Genomic DNA, 16,267 nt, shown 5'->3' with positions numbered 1-16,267 from the left:
CAGTCGAACATTTTTTGTATCCCGTACAGGACCTGCAACATGCGGTCATGCATTATCCTGCTGAAATGTAGGGTTTCTCAGGGATCGAATGAAGGGTAGGACCACGAGTCTTAACACATCTGAAATGTAACGTCCACTGTTCAAAGTGCCGTCAGTGCGAACAAGAGGTGACCGAGACGTGTAACGAATGGCACCCCATACCATCACGCCGGGTGATATGCCAGTATGGCGATGATGAATACACGCTTCCAATGTGCGTTCACCGCGATGTCGCCAAGCACGGCTGCGACCATCATTATGCTGTAAACAGAACCTGGATTCATTAGAAAAAATGACGTTTTGCCATTCGTGCACCCAGGTTCGTCGTTGAGTATACCATCGCAGGCGCTCCTGTCTGTGATGTAGCGTCATGGGTAACCTCAGCCATGGTCTCCGAGCTAATAGTCCATGCTGCTGCAAACGTCGTCGAACTGTTCGTTCAGATGGTTGTTGTCTTGAAAACATCCCCATCTGTTGACTCAGGGATCGACACGTGGCTGCACGATCCGTTACAGCCATGCGGATAAGACGCCTGTCATCTCGACTGCTAGTATTACGAGGCCGTTGGCATCCAGCACGGCGTTCCGTATTACCATTCTGAACCCAACGATTCCCTATTCTGCTAACAGTCATTGGATATCGACCAACGCGAGCAGCAATGTCGCGATACGATAAACCGCAATCGCGATAGGCTACAATCCGACCTTTATCAAAGTCGGAAACGTGATGGTACGCATTTCTCCTCCTTACACGAGGCATCACAACAACGTTTCACCAGGCAACGCCGGTCAACTGCTGTTTGTGTATGAGAAATCGGTTGGAAACTTTCTAGTGTCAGCACGTTGTAGGTGTCTCCACCGGCGCCAACCTTGTGTGAATGCTGTGAAAAGCTAATCATTTGCATATCACATCATCTTCTTCCTGTCGGTTAAATTTCGAGTCTGTAGCACGTCATCTTCGTGGTGTAGCAATTTTAATGGCCAGATGTGTATGTTAACTGGAAACCTGGAACACGTCTCTCTTTTGCGCAATGGTCTTAGGTGTGTAACTTACTCTCTGAGGTCCCTACGTAGAATTTGAGATGGTGCTCCATCGTCAGAGGAAGATTTGTCAGTAAGCACCCGACCACTTACACGTGAAATGTACAGCTCATAGTGCACATGACAAAAGTGTAAAGTATTGATGGAGCAGCAGTTACATCCCTGTAATAAACAACGCAATGGAACCACATTGCATTAAACCAAGAGTTTAATTCCGTAAATTGATTATGAAATACTAGATGCACTAAGGCTGTTCAGTCGTCACTTTCAGGATTAATTCTTAGCTTAAGTTCTCTCTATGAAGTATAAATATTCTTTTCGGATGATTTGTTACTTATCTCAAAGTATTCAACTTAGGATCCTCTGGCATTTGTGTAATTTTCACCCCTCTATGCGTACATAAAATGAAAAAGCCTCCTTCCTGGTTATTTCTTTTTCCTCTTCTTACACCAGTAAATAACTGCTAGCCAGACCGTACTGAGTGAAAAGAAGAAGTTATGAATATAAAAACAAACTAATTTATGTACAAACTTGCATAAGTTGCGCCAGCGTTATATGCTACAAGCGTCCAGTACGGCTGTCGTTTGTTACTTACCCATTACAAACCATGACTGCGTCAAACTCGTGGACAGTTTCTTCCCCTGAAGCAAGATTTTTCACTGTTACGTCCCAGACGACATCTCGAGGGTTAACGAGAGTAACCACATGCTGAAACTGATAAATGATAAAGTTTCCATCAATAACATAGTTCCACTTTAAATGTGAAGGTTCAAAAATAAGAAGAGACAAATGTGAAGCCCATAACAGGGAAGCTATCTTGAAACTGTTTGAGTGTAAACAGCGCTGGAATCAGTGGCACAAAATTAAGTTGATTACTCATGTCGTAGACAAATTAATTCATCTTCCTGCAACTGAATGCAACGTCTTTGGAATTTCATCGACAGAAAAATCAAAGGTGGAAGTACACAGAGAGCTTAGTGTCCTCCAGGTACAGTGTAGTTTGTGATGACAACCATATTATTTGAATGCGGGTGGAGAAATAGACTGATTGGATCTTGTTGTAAGAATCCTATTCGATTCCCGGCGGGGTCAGGGATATTCTCTGCCTCGTGATGACTGGGTGTTGTGTGATGTCCTTTAGGTTAGTTAAGTTTAAGTAGTTCTAAGTTCTAGGGGACTGATGACCATAGATGTTAAGTCCAATAGTGCTCAGAGCCATTTGAACCATTTTTTTTAAGAATCCTACCAGTATTTTTCTACAGTGGGTTAGAATCAGCAAATAGAAGGAAAACGGAAATCAGAACAGTTGCATCGAAATTTCAACATGGTTCTTGCTAAAGAGCATCTCGGATGGGCAGCACAGTAAGTTTTTCTACTGTAATGGAGCTCCACATGTATTATTAAAAATATATCACCTTTATGTGTTCTTCTTACACATGAGAACACTAATACAACTTGGCATTTTACGTGTTTCAGACACCGCCATATCGTCATAAACTGATACAGAAGACAGCAAACCACAAAAAAGGGAACATCAACTTGATCTCATATTTTAAGAAGAAAGAAGCACAGTTGCGAGATATCAGGCCCAGTAACCGATCCCGCGCGAAAATTTGGTCAATAATTCTGACAGTACGCAGTGGTGACCTTGTGGAAGAACAGCTTTTAAACTTTCTCGCTCACCGGTTGTTTGTCACTCGCTCCGCACCACTCCAGCATCCTCATAGCGGAGCGCAAAGTACTGTGCAGCGGAGTCAGAAAGATACTGTTTTGTTACTGATAACACGCATTTTCACTGTAGCCAAGTGCCGTTTTCACTGTATCCAAGTGCACGGTTTGTAAGCTGTAGCTGGTACCAGAGAGCTCTTCGCTTCGAACATTTTGTGGTGCGATTGAGAAAGGTAGTGTAAATGAATGAAACGAAATGGTGTGTCACTGAATTGGTAGCATAGCGCTATTTATTTATTAACATGTTGTATCTGTTGTACATTACTTTCTTTCGATTTTAAAACTGGCGTTGTTAGAATGAAGTACATTTGCAAGAAATGAGCTACTCTTCAAAACGCCTGGCATGATAAAATTGTGTCATAAATAGTTAACCTCGTATCATGATCATTCTTCATTTGCTTAGGTTTATTTATTTTGATTTTGAAGCGAATATAGTGTGATTCAGTTGCCTCTATTGTTTTATACAAATAGAAATGCTATATCTGTTCTTCAAAAACCGCGCTCTGGATTTTCATATTCTCTAGGCTACATTTAATGTAAATAGTCCTACAGAAAAAATGAACAGAACATTCTCTAAGGAAATTTAATGTAGTTAAATTTTGTACTGGGATACGTTTTCACTGGAAGCCACGATTTTCAAGTCAAGAAAAACATAAAAAAGTACCTCCACCTCTCACACTCATCCCTCACCAATCACGATTTCTGGTACATTGTTCGTGGCACTCCCTCCTACCACGGTACAAAAATTTCCGACTACACGAACTGTTCTCAGTATTAAGGGCAGTCAATAAAGAACAAATAAGGTCGAAGGTGGGAAATAATTCGTGAAGTCGTAATTTTTGTGCAATGGAAGGAGGGAGTGTCGTGAAGAACGTACTAGAAGTCCTGACCGGTGAGGGCTGTGTGGGAGAGGGGGTGCGTATGAAGGTCACTTTTATATGTTTTTATCAAATAACTCGAAAGCTACGGCCTCTACCGAAAACACATCCCAATTTTGAAATTTAATTACATTAAATTCTCTACAAAAACGTTCTGTGCATTTTTTCTGTAAGACTAACACGTAGTTTGCGCTTAGTCAGCGAGAGAATATGAGTCTCGCACGTGGTTTTTGAGACAGACATAACTTTGCGGGTTACATAAAAATACATCGGTACGGGTAGCTAAATAACTCTGAACATAGCTGTTGAATATTAATACGAGAATATTGTTAAAATAAATTTGCGTAAGGTTGAGATATTATGGACTCATTACTGTGTTTCGCGTAGAATAACGTGTTCTCGAACAAGATTTCAAAACACATAAGGCAGATGTGTCCGACCCTCCTCTTCCCTAACCTTCAACATGACGTGAAAAACACGGCTCTGGTTGTCGCTCTACTGTTCACTACTTCGCGCTCGGGCATTAGGCGGTTGAAGCGGGGCGAAGCGCGTGACAAACAAACTGTGCGCGCTAAAGTTTAAATGGCGTACTTTCAGGTGAACTGTCTATCAGAAGAACCATGGCCAAAATCTTCGCGGGGGACCGGTTGCCGGTCGGTTGCTGATATCTTGCAAGCATGCTGCTTTCTCCTCAGAATATGCGGCCAAGTGGGGTAGGGTGGGGGGGATGTTTCCTTGTGCTTTACGACTTAAACAGCGAAGGAAAAGAGAGACGTTCGCAGTACTGCAGTGAGTTCTCTCTTTCTCTGTGTATGTCTCTCTTAATGTGTGTGTGTGTGTGTGTGTGTGTGTGTGTGTGTGTGCGTGTGTGTGCGCGTCAAATAAAGAGACATAGTATGCGACAGTGTATTTCATAGCAAAATACAAACCTGTGGACTAGACTATAGCCAAAAAAGTGCTGCGTTCTACATCTCCATCTACAGTCCGCAAGCCACCTCACAGTGCATGGCGGAGAGTAGTTTGCGTGCCACTGTCCCTTTTCCTGTTTCAATCGCGAATGCTTCGCGGGGCGAACAATTGCTGTTAAGCCTTCATGTGGGCCCCAAACTCTCTAATTTTATCTTCATGATCTTTTCGCCAGAAATCTATAGGAGGACGCAATATGCTGGTTGACTTCTAGGAGTTACGCTCTCGGAATTTCGACAGCAAACCACGCCGTGATGGAGAACGTCTTTCTTACAGCATCTGCCACTGCAGCCAGATGAGCATCTCCGTGGCGCTTTCGTGCCACCTAAATGAACCTGTAACGAAACGTGCTGCTCTTCTTTGCATCTTCTCTGTTTCTTCTATTAGTCCTAGCTGGTATGGACCTCAGACTGACGAGTAGTATTCATGCGTTTTGTAGCCTACCTCGTTTGTTGATGGACTTAATTTCCTCAGGATTCTTCCAATGAATCTCAGTCTGGCATCTGCTTTATCTGCGATTAGTTCTATGTGGTCACTCCATTTTAAACTGCTCCACGCACGCACTCCTAAATGTTTCACGGAAACAGCTGTTTCTACTGGTAGCTCTGCATCGTGTCGATACATTTTTCTATGTTGGGGGTCAGCTGCGAATTCCTGCATCAAGCGTCGAACCTCTCCTCGTCCTCCTACGTTCCGCTACAATTTTTCTAGCATACTTCTCTATGTATAAGAGCGTCATCCGCGAAAAGTACGACGGAACTTTCGATGTTGTCTGCTAGGTCATTCGTGTATATTGAGACATGCACACTGAAGACCCAAAGAAACTGCTATACCTGCCAATATCGTTCACTGCCTCAACACGACGTGGCATGGACTCGATTAATGTCTGGAGTAGTTCTGGACACCATAAATCTGCAGGGCTGTCCATAAATCCGTAAGAGTACGAGGGGTGGCGTGGAAACCTCTCCTTGCAAGGCATCCCAGATATGCTCAATAATGTTCATGTCTGGGGAGTTTGGTGGCCAGTGGAGCCACTCTGTAGCAATTCTGGACGTGTGGGGTATCGCATTGTCCTGCTGGAATTGCCAAAGTCCAACGGAATGCACAATGGACATGAATGGATGCAGGTGATCAGACACGATGCTTACGTACGTGTCACCAGCCAGAGTCATAATTAGGCGTATCAGGGGTCCCATATCACTCCAACTGCACACGGCCCACCATTGCAGAGCCTCCACCAGCTTGAACAGTCCCCTCCTGACGTGCAGGGTCCATTGATTCATGAATTTATCTCCATACCGAACACGTTCATAGGCTCGATACAATTTGGAACGAGACTCGTCCGAGCAGACAACATGTTTCCAGTCATCAGCAGTCCAATGTCGGTGTTGACAGGCACAGGCGAGACGTAAAGCTTTGTCTCGTGCAGTCATCAAGGGTACATGAGTGGGCCTTTGGCTCCGAAAGCCTATATCGATGATGTTTCGTTGAATGGTTCGCACGCTGACACTTGTTGATGGCCAGCAATTTGCGGAAGGGTTGCACTTCTGTCAAGTTGAACGATTCTCTTCAGTGGTCGTTGGTCCCATTCTTGCAAAATCTTTTCCGGCCGCAGCGATGTCGGAGATTCGATGTTTTAGCGGATTTCTGATACGGTACACTCGTGAAATGGTCATACGGGAACATCTCCACTTCATTACTGCCTTCGAGATGCTGTGTTCCACCGCTCGCGCGCCGAGTGTACCATCACGTTCAGACTCACTTTAAACTTGATAATCTACCATTATAGCAGTAGTAACCGATATAACAACTGCGCCAGACACTTATTGTCTTATATACGCGTTGCCGACCACAGCGCCGTATTCTGCCTGTTTACATATCTCTATATTTGAATACGCGTGCCTATAGCAGTTTCTCTGGAGCTTCAGTGCAATCGCTCTTAACACGCACTTGGTGTACACCAGAAGTTACTTTCATGTCCGAAGACCTCTTTCGATTAAGAATGACGACTGTGTTCTGTTTGTAGAAACTCTTTAATGCAATCACACGGTTGGTCTGATATTCCGTGCTTTTGTATTTCGTTCATCTGGCGGCAGCGCGGACCTGTATCGAACGCCGTCAGTAAGTCAAGGAACACGGCATCCACATTGCCGCCTGTATCTACTGCCGGTCGCTGTGGCCGAGTGGTTCTAGGCAGTGCAGTCCGGAATCGCGCTGCTGCTACGGTCGCAGGTTCGAATCCTGCCTCGGACATGGATGTGTGTGATGTTCTCAGGTTAGTTAGGTTTAAATAGTTCTAGGTCTAGATGTTAAGTCCCATAGTGCCAAGAGCCATTTGAACCATTTCTGTATCTACTGTTTCCTGTGGATCATGAACGAACAGAGCGATCTCGATTTCACACCAAGGTTGTTTTCGGAGCCGTTGTTGATTCATGCAGCGGAGATTTTCGGTCTCGAGATATGTCATAATCCGCGAGCATAAAACATGTTCCAATGCTCTACAACAGACCGACGTCAAAGATATAGGCTTTTAAGTACGTGCGTCTGTTCTACGACCCTTCTTGGAAACGTGAATGACCTGTATTTTCTTCCTATGATTAAGAACACTTCGCTCCTCCAGAGACCTACGTGCTAGAAGAGGACTAATGTCTTTCGCATAGTCTACGTAGAACTGTACTGGTTTCCTGTCAGGTCCAGTGACTTTGCCTCCACTGAGCGATTTTAGTTGCTTTTCTGCGACATGGTCACTTATGCGAATGGCCGCGCGGGGTAGGCGCGTGGTCTCAGGCGTCTTGTCACGGTTCCCACGGCTCCCCCAGTCGGAGGTTCGAGTCCCCCCTAGGGCATGGGTGTGTGTGTTGTCTTTAGCGTAAGTTAGTTTACGTTAAGTACTGTGTAAGCTTAGGGACCGATGGCCTCAGCAGTTTGGTCCCATAAGATGTTACCACAAATTTCTAAATTTTTCCAATAATTAACGAGTCCTAACGGCAAAGTAAGGAATAAATTCTTTAGCATTAGGGCGTCGAAAGCTATGGCCGATCAAGAGTACTTCCGTGATTCTCCTGCTGAAAAAATAACAAGAACATACATGATGGAAAAGAAATGAAGCCCCATGCTTCTTGACAGAGCGTAGGGGAACGATGCGGGAGTCCCGCACCGCCGTACTGGGCAAGGTCCTAATGGAGGTGGTTTGCCGTGATGGGGATGAATGATTAAGACGACACAACAACCAGTCATCTCGGGGCAGGGGAAAATCCCTGACTCCGTCGCGAATCGAACTCAGGACCCCGTGCTCGGGGAACGAGAACGCTACCGCGAGACCACGAGCGGCGGACAAACATACGTAACAGATGAGAAAAATTGATAAAGTACTCTACCAACATCGGAACATCTTAACCACGAAAAAATCAAATGTTCCAAAACGGACATCTCAAAATTTGAATTTTATCATTTCCAAAGAAAATCATTGATGTGTTAAGACCAGTCAGTTACGTCCGTGTACCTGTAATCAAGCAATCAGCCCATTTACACGGACCAACACTACGGGATCCAAGAACGTTTAATATTCTCGAATACTGGAGAAAAGAAAAACCGATGCTCCAAAATGATGTGTGCCACATCTCAGGTCTTTTGCGAACATGTGAACCAGCGCTCCTGATCGTCTCGTAAAGTTTAATAACACACAGGTATTCATTCGCTTGTGTAAGGGAGTACCGCGCCCGCTTATGTAGGACGGCTATAAAAATTCAGATGTATGACAGCAGCCGCAACAGCGACCAGGGAAGTCTCTCGCAAACGGCAGATGGAATTCGCTGTCGACTAGTGTATGCACTGAGACAGTGAACACTGTTTAAAGCTGCAGCTAGTAGTATTGAAGTCGGAACTCTGAATTAACTTCTCACAAACCATTGTGATTAACTTTGTTTTACCGCCGGCCGGTGTGGCCGAGAGGTTCTAGGCGTTTCAGTCCGGAACCGCGCGACCCCTACGGTCGCAGGTTCGAATCCTGCCTCGGGCCTGGATGTGTGTGATGTCCTTAGGTTAGTTAGGTTTCAGTAGTTCTAAGTTCTAGGGGACTGATGACCTCAGATGTTAAGTCCCATAGTGCTCAGATCCATTTGAACCATTTGTTTTACCAAATAATCAGCAACCAGTCGAAAAACTATGTTTTCTTTATTTACTTTTGCAAATCGATTTCAACTGATTAACAGCCATCATCGGTGCTACAAATACAAGAATAAAAATAAAAATAATAACAGTGACCAAATTAATAAATGTACATAAAGCAACGTAAAACCAATTAAATGTATACAGACGAATTAAAGTATTTAAAATGCACATACAAATTTACCTTTCAACGTATATGTTCCCTGAGCAGTAACACCGTCTTAAGCACAGGTCAAACATAAAGTGATACATAGAGAATTGACTATGACAACGAGAAACCATAGGGGGGGCGCTGCAAAGCAAACCCGCCCTCTATGCGAAAAGATACAGCTAAAATAAAAATGAGAAGAAGAAATGACATACAAAGTGTGGTAAAATATAATGATAAAATACTGAAAAATTTACAAAAATGGATACATTGACAAAGATTTTGTCAACCACATAGTACAGTTATATACGCCAAAAAGCGATTGTACAAATTAGTAAAAATTAGCGCACTTTGTATGGCATTTCTTCTTCTCATTTTTATTTTAGCTGTATCTTTTCGAATAGAGGGCGGGTCTGCTTTGCAGCGCCCCCTTATGGTTTCTCGATGTCATAGTCAATTCTCTATGTATCACTATATTTTTGACCTGTGCTTAAGACAGTGTTACTACTCAGGGAACATATACGTTGAAAGGTAAATTTGTATGTGCATTTTAATTAGTTTAATGCGTCTATATACATTTAATTGGTTTTACGTTGCTTTATGTACATTTATTCGTTTGGTCACTGTTATTAATTATTTTTATTTTATTCTTGTATTTGTAGCACCAATGATGGCTGTTAATCAGTTGAAATCGATTTGCAAAAGTAAATAAAGAAAACATGATTTTGCGACTGGTTGCTGCTTATTTGGTAATTTTATGGTTTACGGTCGCTGCACAACTTGGGAACCATATGGGCCGGCCGGAGTGGCCGTGCGGTTCTAGGCGCTACAGTCTGGAACCGAGCGACCGCTACGGTCGCAGGTTCGAATCCTGCCTCGGGCATGGATGTGTGTGATGTCCTGAGGTTAGTTAGGTTTAATTAGTTCTAAGTTCTATGCGACTGATGACCTCAGAAGTTAAGTCGCATAATGCTCAGAGCCATTTGAACCATTTTTGAACCATATGGAGCCCACCATTCATAACTTTGTTTTATCTTCGAATTGGTCAACTAGGATCACGTAACAACTCCAGTTCCTGTTCTTTCTTTGTTGTTATTTCCTATTTCTCCAGCACTCCTTCATCTTTTACCCATGCTATCATTTCCTTCCTTATGTTGACGTTGTTCTCGAATTCTTGTTTCTTATGCTTTGAAAGCCTTCTAAATTTTGTAATGCATTCTTAAAAAGTTTTCTATCCGTTATTTCCGATTCTTTGATGTTTTTTTTTTTCTTTCTAGTCAATTTTTTATTTCTGTAGTCCATGCTGTTGTCGAGTTCTTTTTTGAAAAATACAGGGATATTTATTTCATCAGCATATTCTCATCCATTCGACAGAGGTGTCCAAGGAAGATTAATCTTTGCTTTTCCAGTACTTGTGTTTTTCCCTAGATATACTCGTTTCTTCTCATTTTCACAATTTACACCTGAATCTACCACTCTCAAAGTTTTGCAAGATATGTAGAGTATGCGCAGGATACAGTCTTCTGTGGCACAGCAGTCCCCACTCCAGTGCCTTTTCCTCGGTTTTGGTTATGTTCTTACTTCTTTTACATGTAATTTTATGACCTGTTATTAGTGTTATAATAAGAATAACGACTACAGCATTTATTGTACTACTATTACTAAAATAATTAGAACAAATACCAGTACTACTGCTGTACTACAATTGGTAGTCTATCATTAGAAAACTCGAGTACTGCTATCGTAATATCGTCCACCGTTTTGCAAGTACACAAATTATTGCTTTCTTTTATAATCCAAACATGTTTCACCACATGTCTCATGTCTGGCATCCTCAGTTGGTTGCTTCTATTTTTTCCTGAAATATATACAAATAGGTTATTTTTTAGGTTAAGGAATATGATGCATCAGATTTTGCTGTCATTTAAATGGTATGTGCACTTTATCTCTTATTTTACATTGTTTGTGTCTAGAAAACCATTAGCACTTCGATAGGAAATTCTGTGTATCTTTTACCGGTTAAGGTATTTTCAACGAAGTAAGGACCAATCACGTGGTCTCTAGTAATACCGCACCAAACGTTCACAACCCTCTGTCTCTAATGTTCAACCTCCCTCAGCCAGCATGGATTCTCAATGGTCCACTAACAGATATTTCTTACATTAAGCTTCCCTGACTTGTGAAGGTAGTTTCATCGATAAGGTGAAACTATTAACCAGATGTCGCATAAGAACCTTGCTACAGGATTCTATTCGACTTGCGTAATCTGGCTGGTCAATCTGCTGGCGAAGTGACATAGGATACGGACGGAAGCTGTTTGCGCGGAAAATGTGAACAACGCTGATCTGAATTACACCAGAGGTACTCACAGTTTCTGTGGAGTAACAGGTGTATTATGGGCAACAGTTGCCAGAACATGTGCAGTCTAAGAGAAAAAGAAAAAGACGACGCACCACGAACGAATAATGCAGATTGGTCACAAACTGATATTCGTACACGTATCGACGGAAAATGCAAAATTATAAACTTTGGCAGCCAATGGATGAATGTGTGACGCTGCAGCGCAGTTTCACTGCGCAACTGGCAAGGGTAGTGACAAGAGGACATGTCGATACCAGGACATGAAGTCTCTGGGAATTCCAGTCCGTGTACTCAGTTGGACAGTAACTATTCCTCGTAGACATGCGCGTGAACAACATATGCAGGTGTCAGCATCTGAGAGATGGCCTAGTGTTGTGCCCAAAGAAGCCGGTTGGAGTAATCAGCGAATCGCTAGTTCGACGATGTTGGCAGGAATGGGTGAACCATGACCGAACGCTTGTTGGCATTAGGCAGCTAGTCAGGCAACAGCAGCCAGCCAAGACACTAACAGCAACAGGGAAGTAACCGATTTTATGACATTTCACGAGTTCCTAACCAGGAGCGAATTTATAGTTTCATATGTGTGCCTTTGGTAGTTTAGTTTATTGAGTTTCTGCATGTTAATTTAATATTTAATAGACACCATTCTCGTGTTTTCGTTTGTGTCGGAATTGGAATCGATTTTTTGACATATTACAAGTTCCTAATCAGGAGCGAATTATTTAGTCTCACCTGAGTGTTTTGGTACCTCACTTTTTGAATTTCTGCATAGTAATCTAATTTATTAGACACAGTCCTTGCGTTTTCCTCCGTATCTACAGTAGAGTTCTGTAGTGCGAGCCGATTGTCCTGTTCGTCTGTGTAGTGTAGTTTTCCATGGTGTTTAATTCGGATAGGGATTGTGACTGCTGTGTGCGGATGCGAGCCGAATTGCTGACGCTTTGCTCTCAGCTCCAGGCTGTGATGGCTTTTGTTACTTTGCTTGAAGCTGCAGTGCATGGCTTAACTGCAGTGGGCCGGCCGTGCAGATCCAATGGACGTTCAGCACGTCTGAGTCTACCAATCGATCTGCACTGGTGGGAGGTCGCCTCAAGGTCCAGCGGGCCGCATGTAAGGCCTGCCCAGTTAGTCTGATAAACAGATTCCAGATGCTGTCTGTGGCTGACACTGTCCCTCAGCCAGACGCAATTGCTTGTCCTGTTTCAGAGCAAACCTCTCAGCCTGCAAGATCCGGGCAGTCACAGAGGGTGGATTACTGGTATTTGGGAGTGTCAATGTTAGGCACGTTAAGCAGTCCCTTAGGGACATGGCTGCCAAGGAGGAGAAGAAAGCCATGTGCACTCCGTGTGCATCCTGGGTGGAGTCATTTCAGATCTGGAACATTTCCTTTAAGATGATGTGAAGATAACAGGGTGCAGGCAACTGCAGGTGGTGGCTCACGTCGGTACTAATGGTGTTTGTTGCTTTCGATCGGAAGAGATTCTATCTGGTTTCAAGCAGCTAACGAAAGTGGTAAAGGCTGCCAGTCTTGCTTGCGAGATGACAGCAGAGCTCGCCATTTGCAGCATAGTCGACAGGATGGATTACAGACCTCTGGTGCAGAGCAGAGTGGACTGTCTGAATCAGACGGTTTTGCGACCGTCTAGGCTGCAGATTCCTCGACTTGTGCCATAGGGTGGTTGGGTTTCCGGTTCTGCTAAATAGGTCAGGAGTCCACTACACGCAGGAGGTGGCTACAAGGGTAGCAGGAGCTGCGTGGCCGGGACTGGGCGGCTTTTTAGGTTAGAGGGTCTCAGGGGAAACAAAAAGGACTTCAGTCTCAAAGAGTGCAAATCAAACTCAGGAAGAACGTAGATACAGGAAGCATCGATATAACAATAGTAAATTGTCGTAGCTGTGTTGGGAAAGTACGAGAGCTCTAAGCGTTAATAGAAAGCACTGGTACTCAAATCGTTATAGGCACTGGAATCTGGCTAAAGGTGGAGATAAGTTCAGCCGAAATTTTTGCGAAGGGCCTACCGGTGTTCCGAAATGATAGGTTAAACACAGTTTGCGGTAGTTTGTTTGTTGCTGTTAGAAGTACTTTATCTTATAGAGAAATTGAAGTAGATAGTTCCTGTGATTAGTAGGATGGGTAGAGGTCATTCTTGGCAACTGGAATAAAATAATAATTCAATCCTATTACCGATATCCCAAGAAAAGTTGAATTTAATTTCAACACGTACCCGATTCATACAATTATAGATGGTGGTGACTTTAATTAACCCTCGATATGTTGGCGAAAATAAATGTTTAAATCCCAAGATACGCATAAAACTTGTGCTAAACGCATTCTCTGAAAATTATTTCGAGCAGTTAGTTTATGAGCCCACTCGAATACTAATAGGCTGTGAAAACACATTTGACCTCTTAGCAACAAATAATCCTGAGCTAATAACGAGCATCAAAACGGATACAGGGATTAGTAAACGCAGGGCGGACGTAGCGAGACTGAATTTCGTAACCTCCAAATCCTCCAAATATAAACGAAAAATATACTTATTCAGAAAATTAGATAAAAATTCACTTCGACGCCTTCCTGAGAGACAATCTCAACTCCTTCCAAATTAACAATGTAAGTGTAGACCAGATGTGGCCTGAATTTAAAGACATAGTGTCGACAGCAATTGAGAGCTTTATACCAAATAAATGAAGAAACGACGGAGGTGATCCCCCTTGGTACGCAAAACTGGTCAAACACTGTTGCAGGAACAACGAAAATGTATGCCAAATTTTGACGAACGCCAAATTTTCAAGACTGACGGTCTCGAAACTTACCTCGGACTTCAATGCGAGATGCTTATAACAGTTTTCACAATGAAACTTTGTCTGGCAGAAAATTCAAACAGATGCTGGCCGTATGTAAAATATACTAGCGGCAAGACACAATCAATGCCTTCTCTGCACGATAGCAATGGAAATACTATCGACGACAGTGCTGCCAAATCAGTTGAAGTTCCTTCAACAAAGAAGACGATGTAAATCTTTCAGAATTCCAATCAAGAACAGGGACCAACATGAGTAACTTAGAAATAGAGATCCTCGGAGTAGTGAAGCAACTAAAATCACTTAATGAAAGCAAGTCTTCTGGTCCAGACTGTGTAACAATTAGATTATTTTCCGAGTATGCTGATGCAATACCTGCACACTTCACAACCGCTCGCTCGACGAAAGATGCGTACCCAAAGACTGGAAAGTTGCACAGGTCGCATCAATATTCAATAAAGATAGCAGGAGTAATCCACCAAATTACCTGCCCATATCATTAACGTCAATATGCAGCAGGAATTTGGAACATATATTGTGTTCGAACATTATGAATTACCTCGAAGAGAACGGTCTATTGACACACTGTCAACACGTATTTAGAAAACATCGTTCTTGTGAAACACAACTAGCTCTTTACACGCACGAAGTGTCGGGTACTATTGACAAGGGATTTCAAATAGATTCGGTATTTGTAGATTACCAAAAGCCTTTTAACACTGTACCACACAAGCGGCTTGTAGTGAGATTGCATGCTTATGGAATTTCGTCACAATTATGTGACTGGATTCGTGATTTCCTGTCAGAGAGGTCACAATTTGTGGCAACTGACAGAAATTCATTGAGTAAAACATAAGCGATATCTGGCATTCTCCAAGGTAATGCTATAGGCCCTCTGCTGTTTCTTATCTATATAAACGACTTAGGAGACAGTTTAAGCAACCGTCTTAAGTTGTTTGTAGATGATGCTGTTGTTTATCGTCGAGTAAAGTCATCAGAAGATCAGAAAAATTGCAAACGATTTAGAAAAGATATCTGTATGGTGCAAAAACTGCCAATTGATCCTAAATAATGGAAAGTGTGAGGTAATCCACATGAGTGCTAATGAGAATCTGTTCAACTTCGATTACGCGATAAATCAGTCAACTCTAAAGGTCGCAAATTCAACTAAATACTTAGGAATTACAGTTATGAACAACATAGAAAATATTGTGGGGAAGGCAAACCAAAGATTTTGGTTTATTGGCAGAAAACGTAGAAAATATATATACCAAACAGACTGCCTACACTACACTTGTCCGTATTCTTCTGGAGTACTGCTGCGCAGTCTGGGATGCTTACCAGACAATATTAACGGAGTACATCGAGAAAGTTCAGTGAAGAGCAGCACATTTTGTATTACCGCGAAATTGGGGAGAGAGTGTCACTGTCTTGATACAGGACTTGAGGTGGACGTCATTCAAACGAAGGCGTTTTTCGTTGCGGCGGAATCTTCTCACAAAATTTCAGTCACCAACTTTCTCTTCCGAATTCGAAAAAATTTTTTGACGCCGACCTACATAGGGAAACGATCATCATAATTAAATAAGGGAAATCAGAGCTCACAGGGAAAGAGACAGGTGTTCGTTTTCTCTACGTGCTGTTCGAGATTGAAATAATAGAGAATTATTGTGAAGGTGGGTCGATGAACCGTCTGCCAGGCACTTAAGTGTTATCTGCGGAGTATCCATATAAATGTAGATCAAGCGTCAAGAAGGAAGTGGTCGACCTAGAGAGACGACAGAATGTGTGGGCCAAGCAATCATCAGAGGGCCACTCGGAGTCCAGGGTTCGTTTTTACCATCGATCCAATGTGCAATTGGTGCTTCAGTTACCACAAGGACCATTAATAGGTGGCTCACAGAAAGGGGGCTGAGCTCATGGCGCCCCTTAAGCCGACTACCATCGACCGCTTTACACCACCAACAAACGGCTTTGCAGTGACGTCGGGCACATTCGGCCTTGAATCTCATTGACTGCAGCAGAATTGTCTTCGACGAATCCCACTTCGAACTGAGCTCCGATGACCGGCGAAGACGTATTTAGGGACCTCCCAGACAGTTGTGGGATTGCAATCCCTCTGTCGCCCGCCATAT

The 16,267-nt window shown here is 43.0% G+C and overlaps 1 protein-coding gene across 2 annotated transcripts in view; it reads right to left on the bottom strand.

Moving 5' to 3' along the window:
* The window catches only part of LOC124798678 (flavin-containing monooxygenase FMO GS-OX5), a 147,951-nt gene that overhangs the window by 53,128 nt on the left and 78,556 nt on the right, over positions 1 to 16,267 (bottom strand). For both annotated transcript variants that reach the window (XM_047262179.1, XM_047262178.1), the window contains exon 3: positions 1,675 to 1,793. In XM_047262179.1, the coding sequence (XP_047118135.1) occupies positions 1,675 to 1,793 (119 nt within the window). The remainder of the gene's footprint in view (positions 1 to 1,674; positions 1,794 to 16,267) is intronic.

Source organism: Schistocerca piceifrons, chromosome 5, assembly GCF_021461385.2.
Source record: "Schistocerca piceifrons isolate TAMUIC-IGC-003096 chromosome 5, iqSchPice1.1, whole genome shotgun sequence".
NCBI lineage: Eukaryota > Metazoa > Arthropoda > Insecta > Orthoptera > Acrididae > Schistocerca > Schistocerca piceifrons.
Note: the sequence above shows the minus strand (reverse complement) of the source record. Positions and strands in the feature narration are given on the sequence as shown.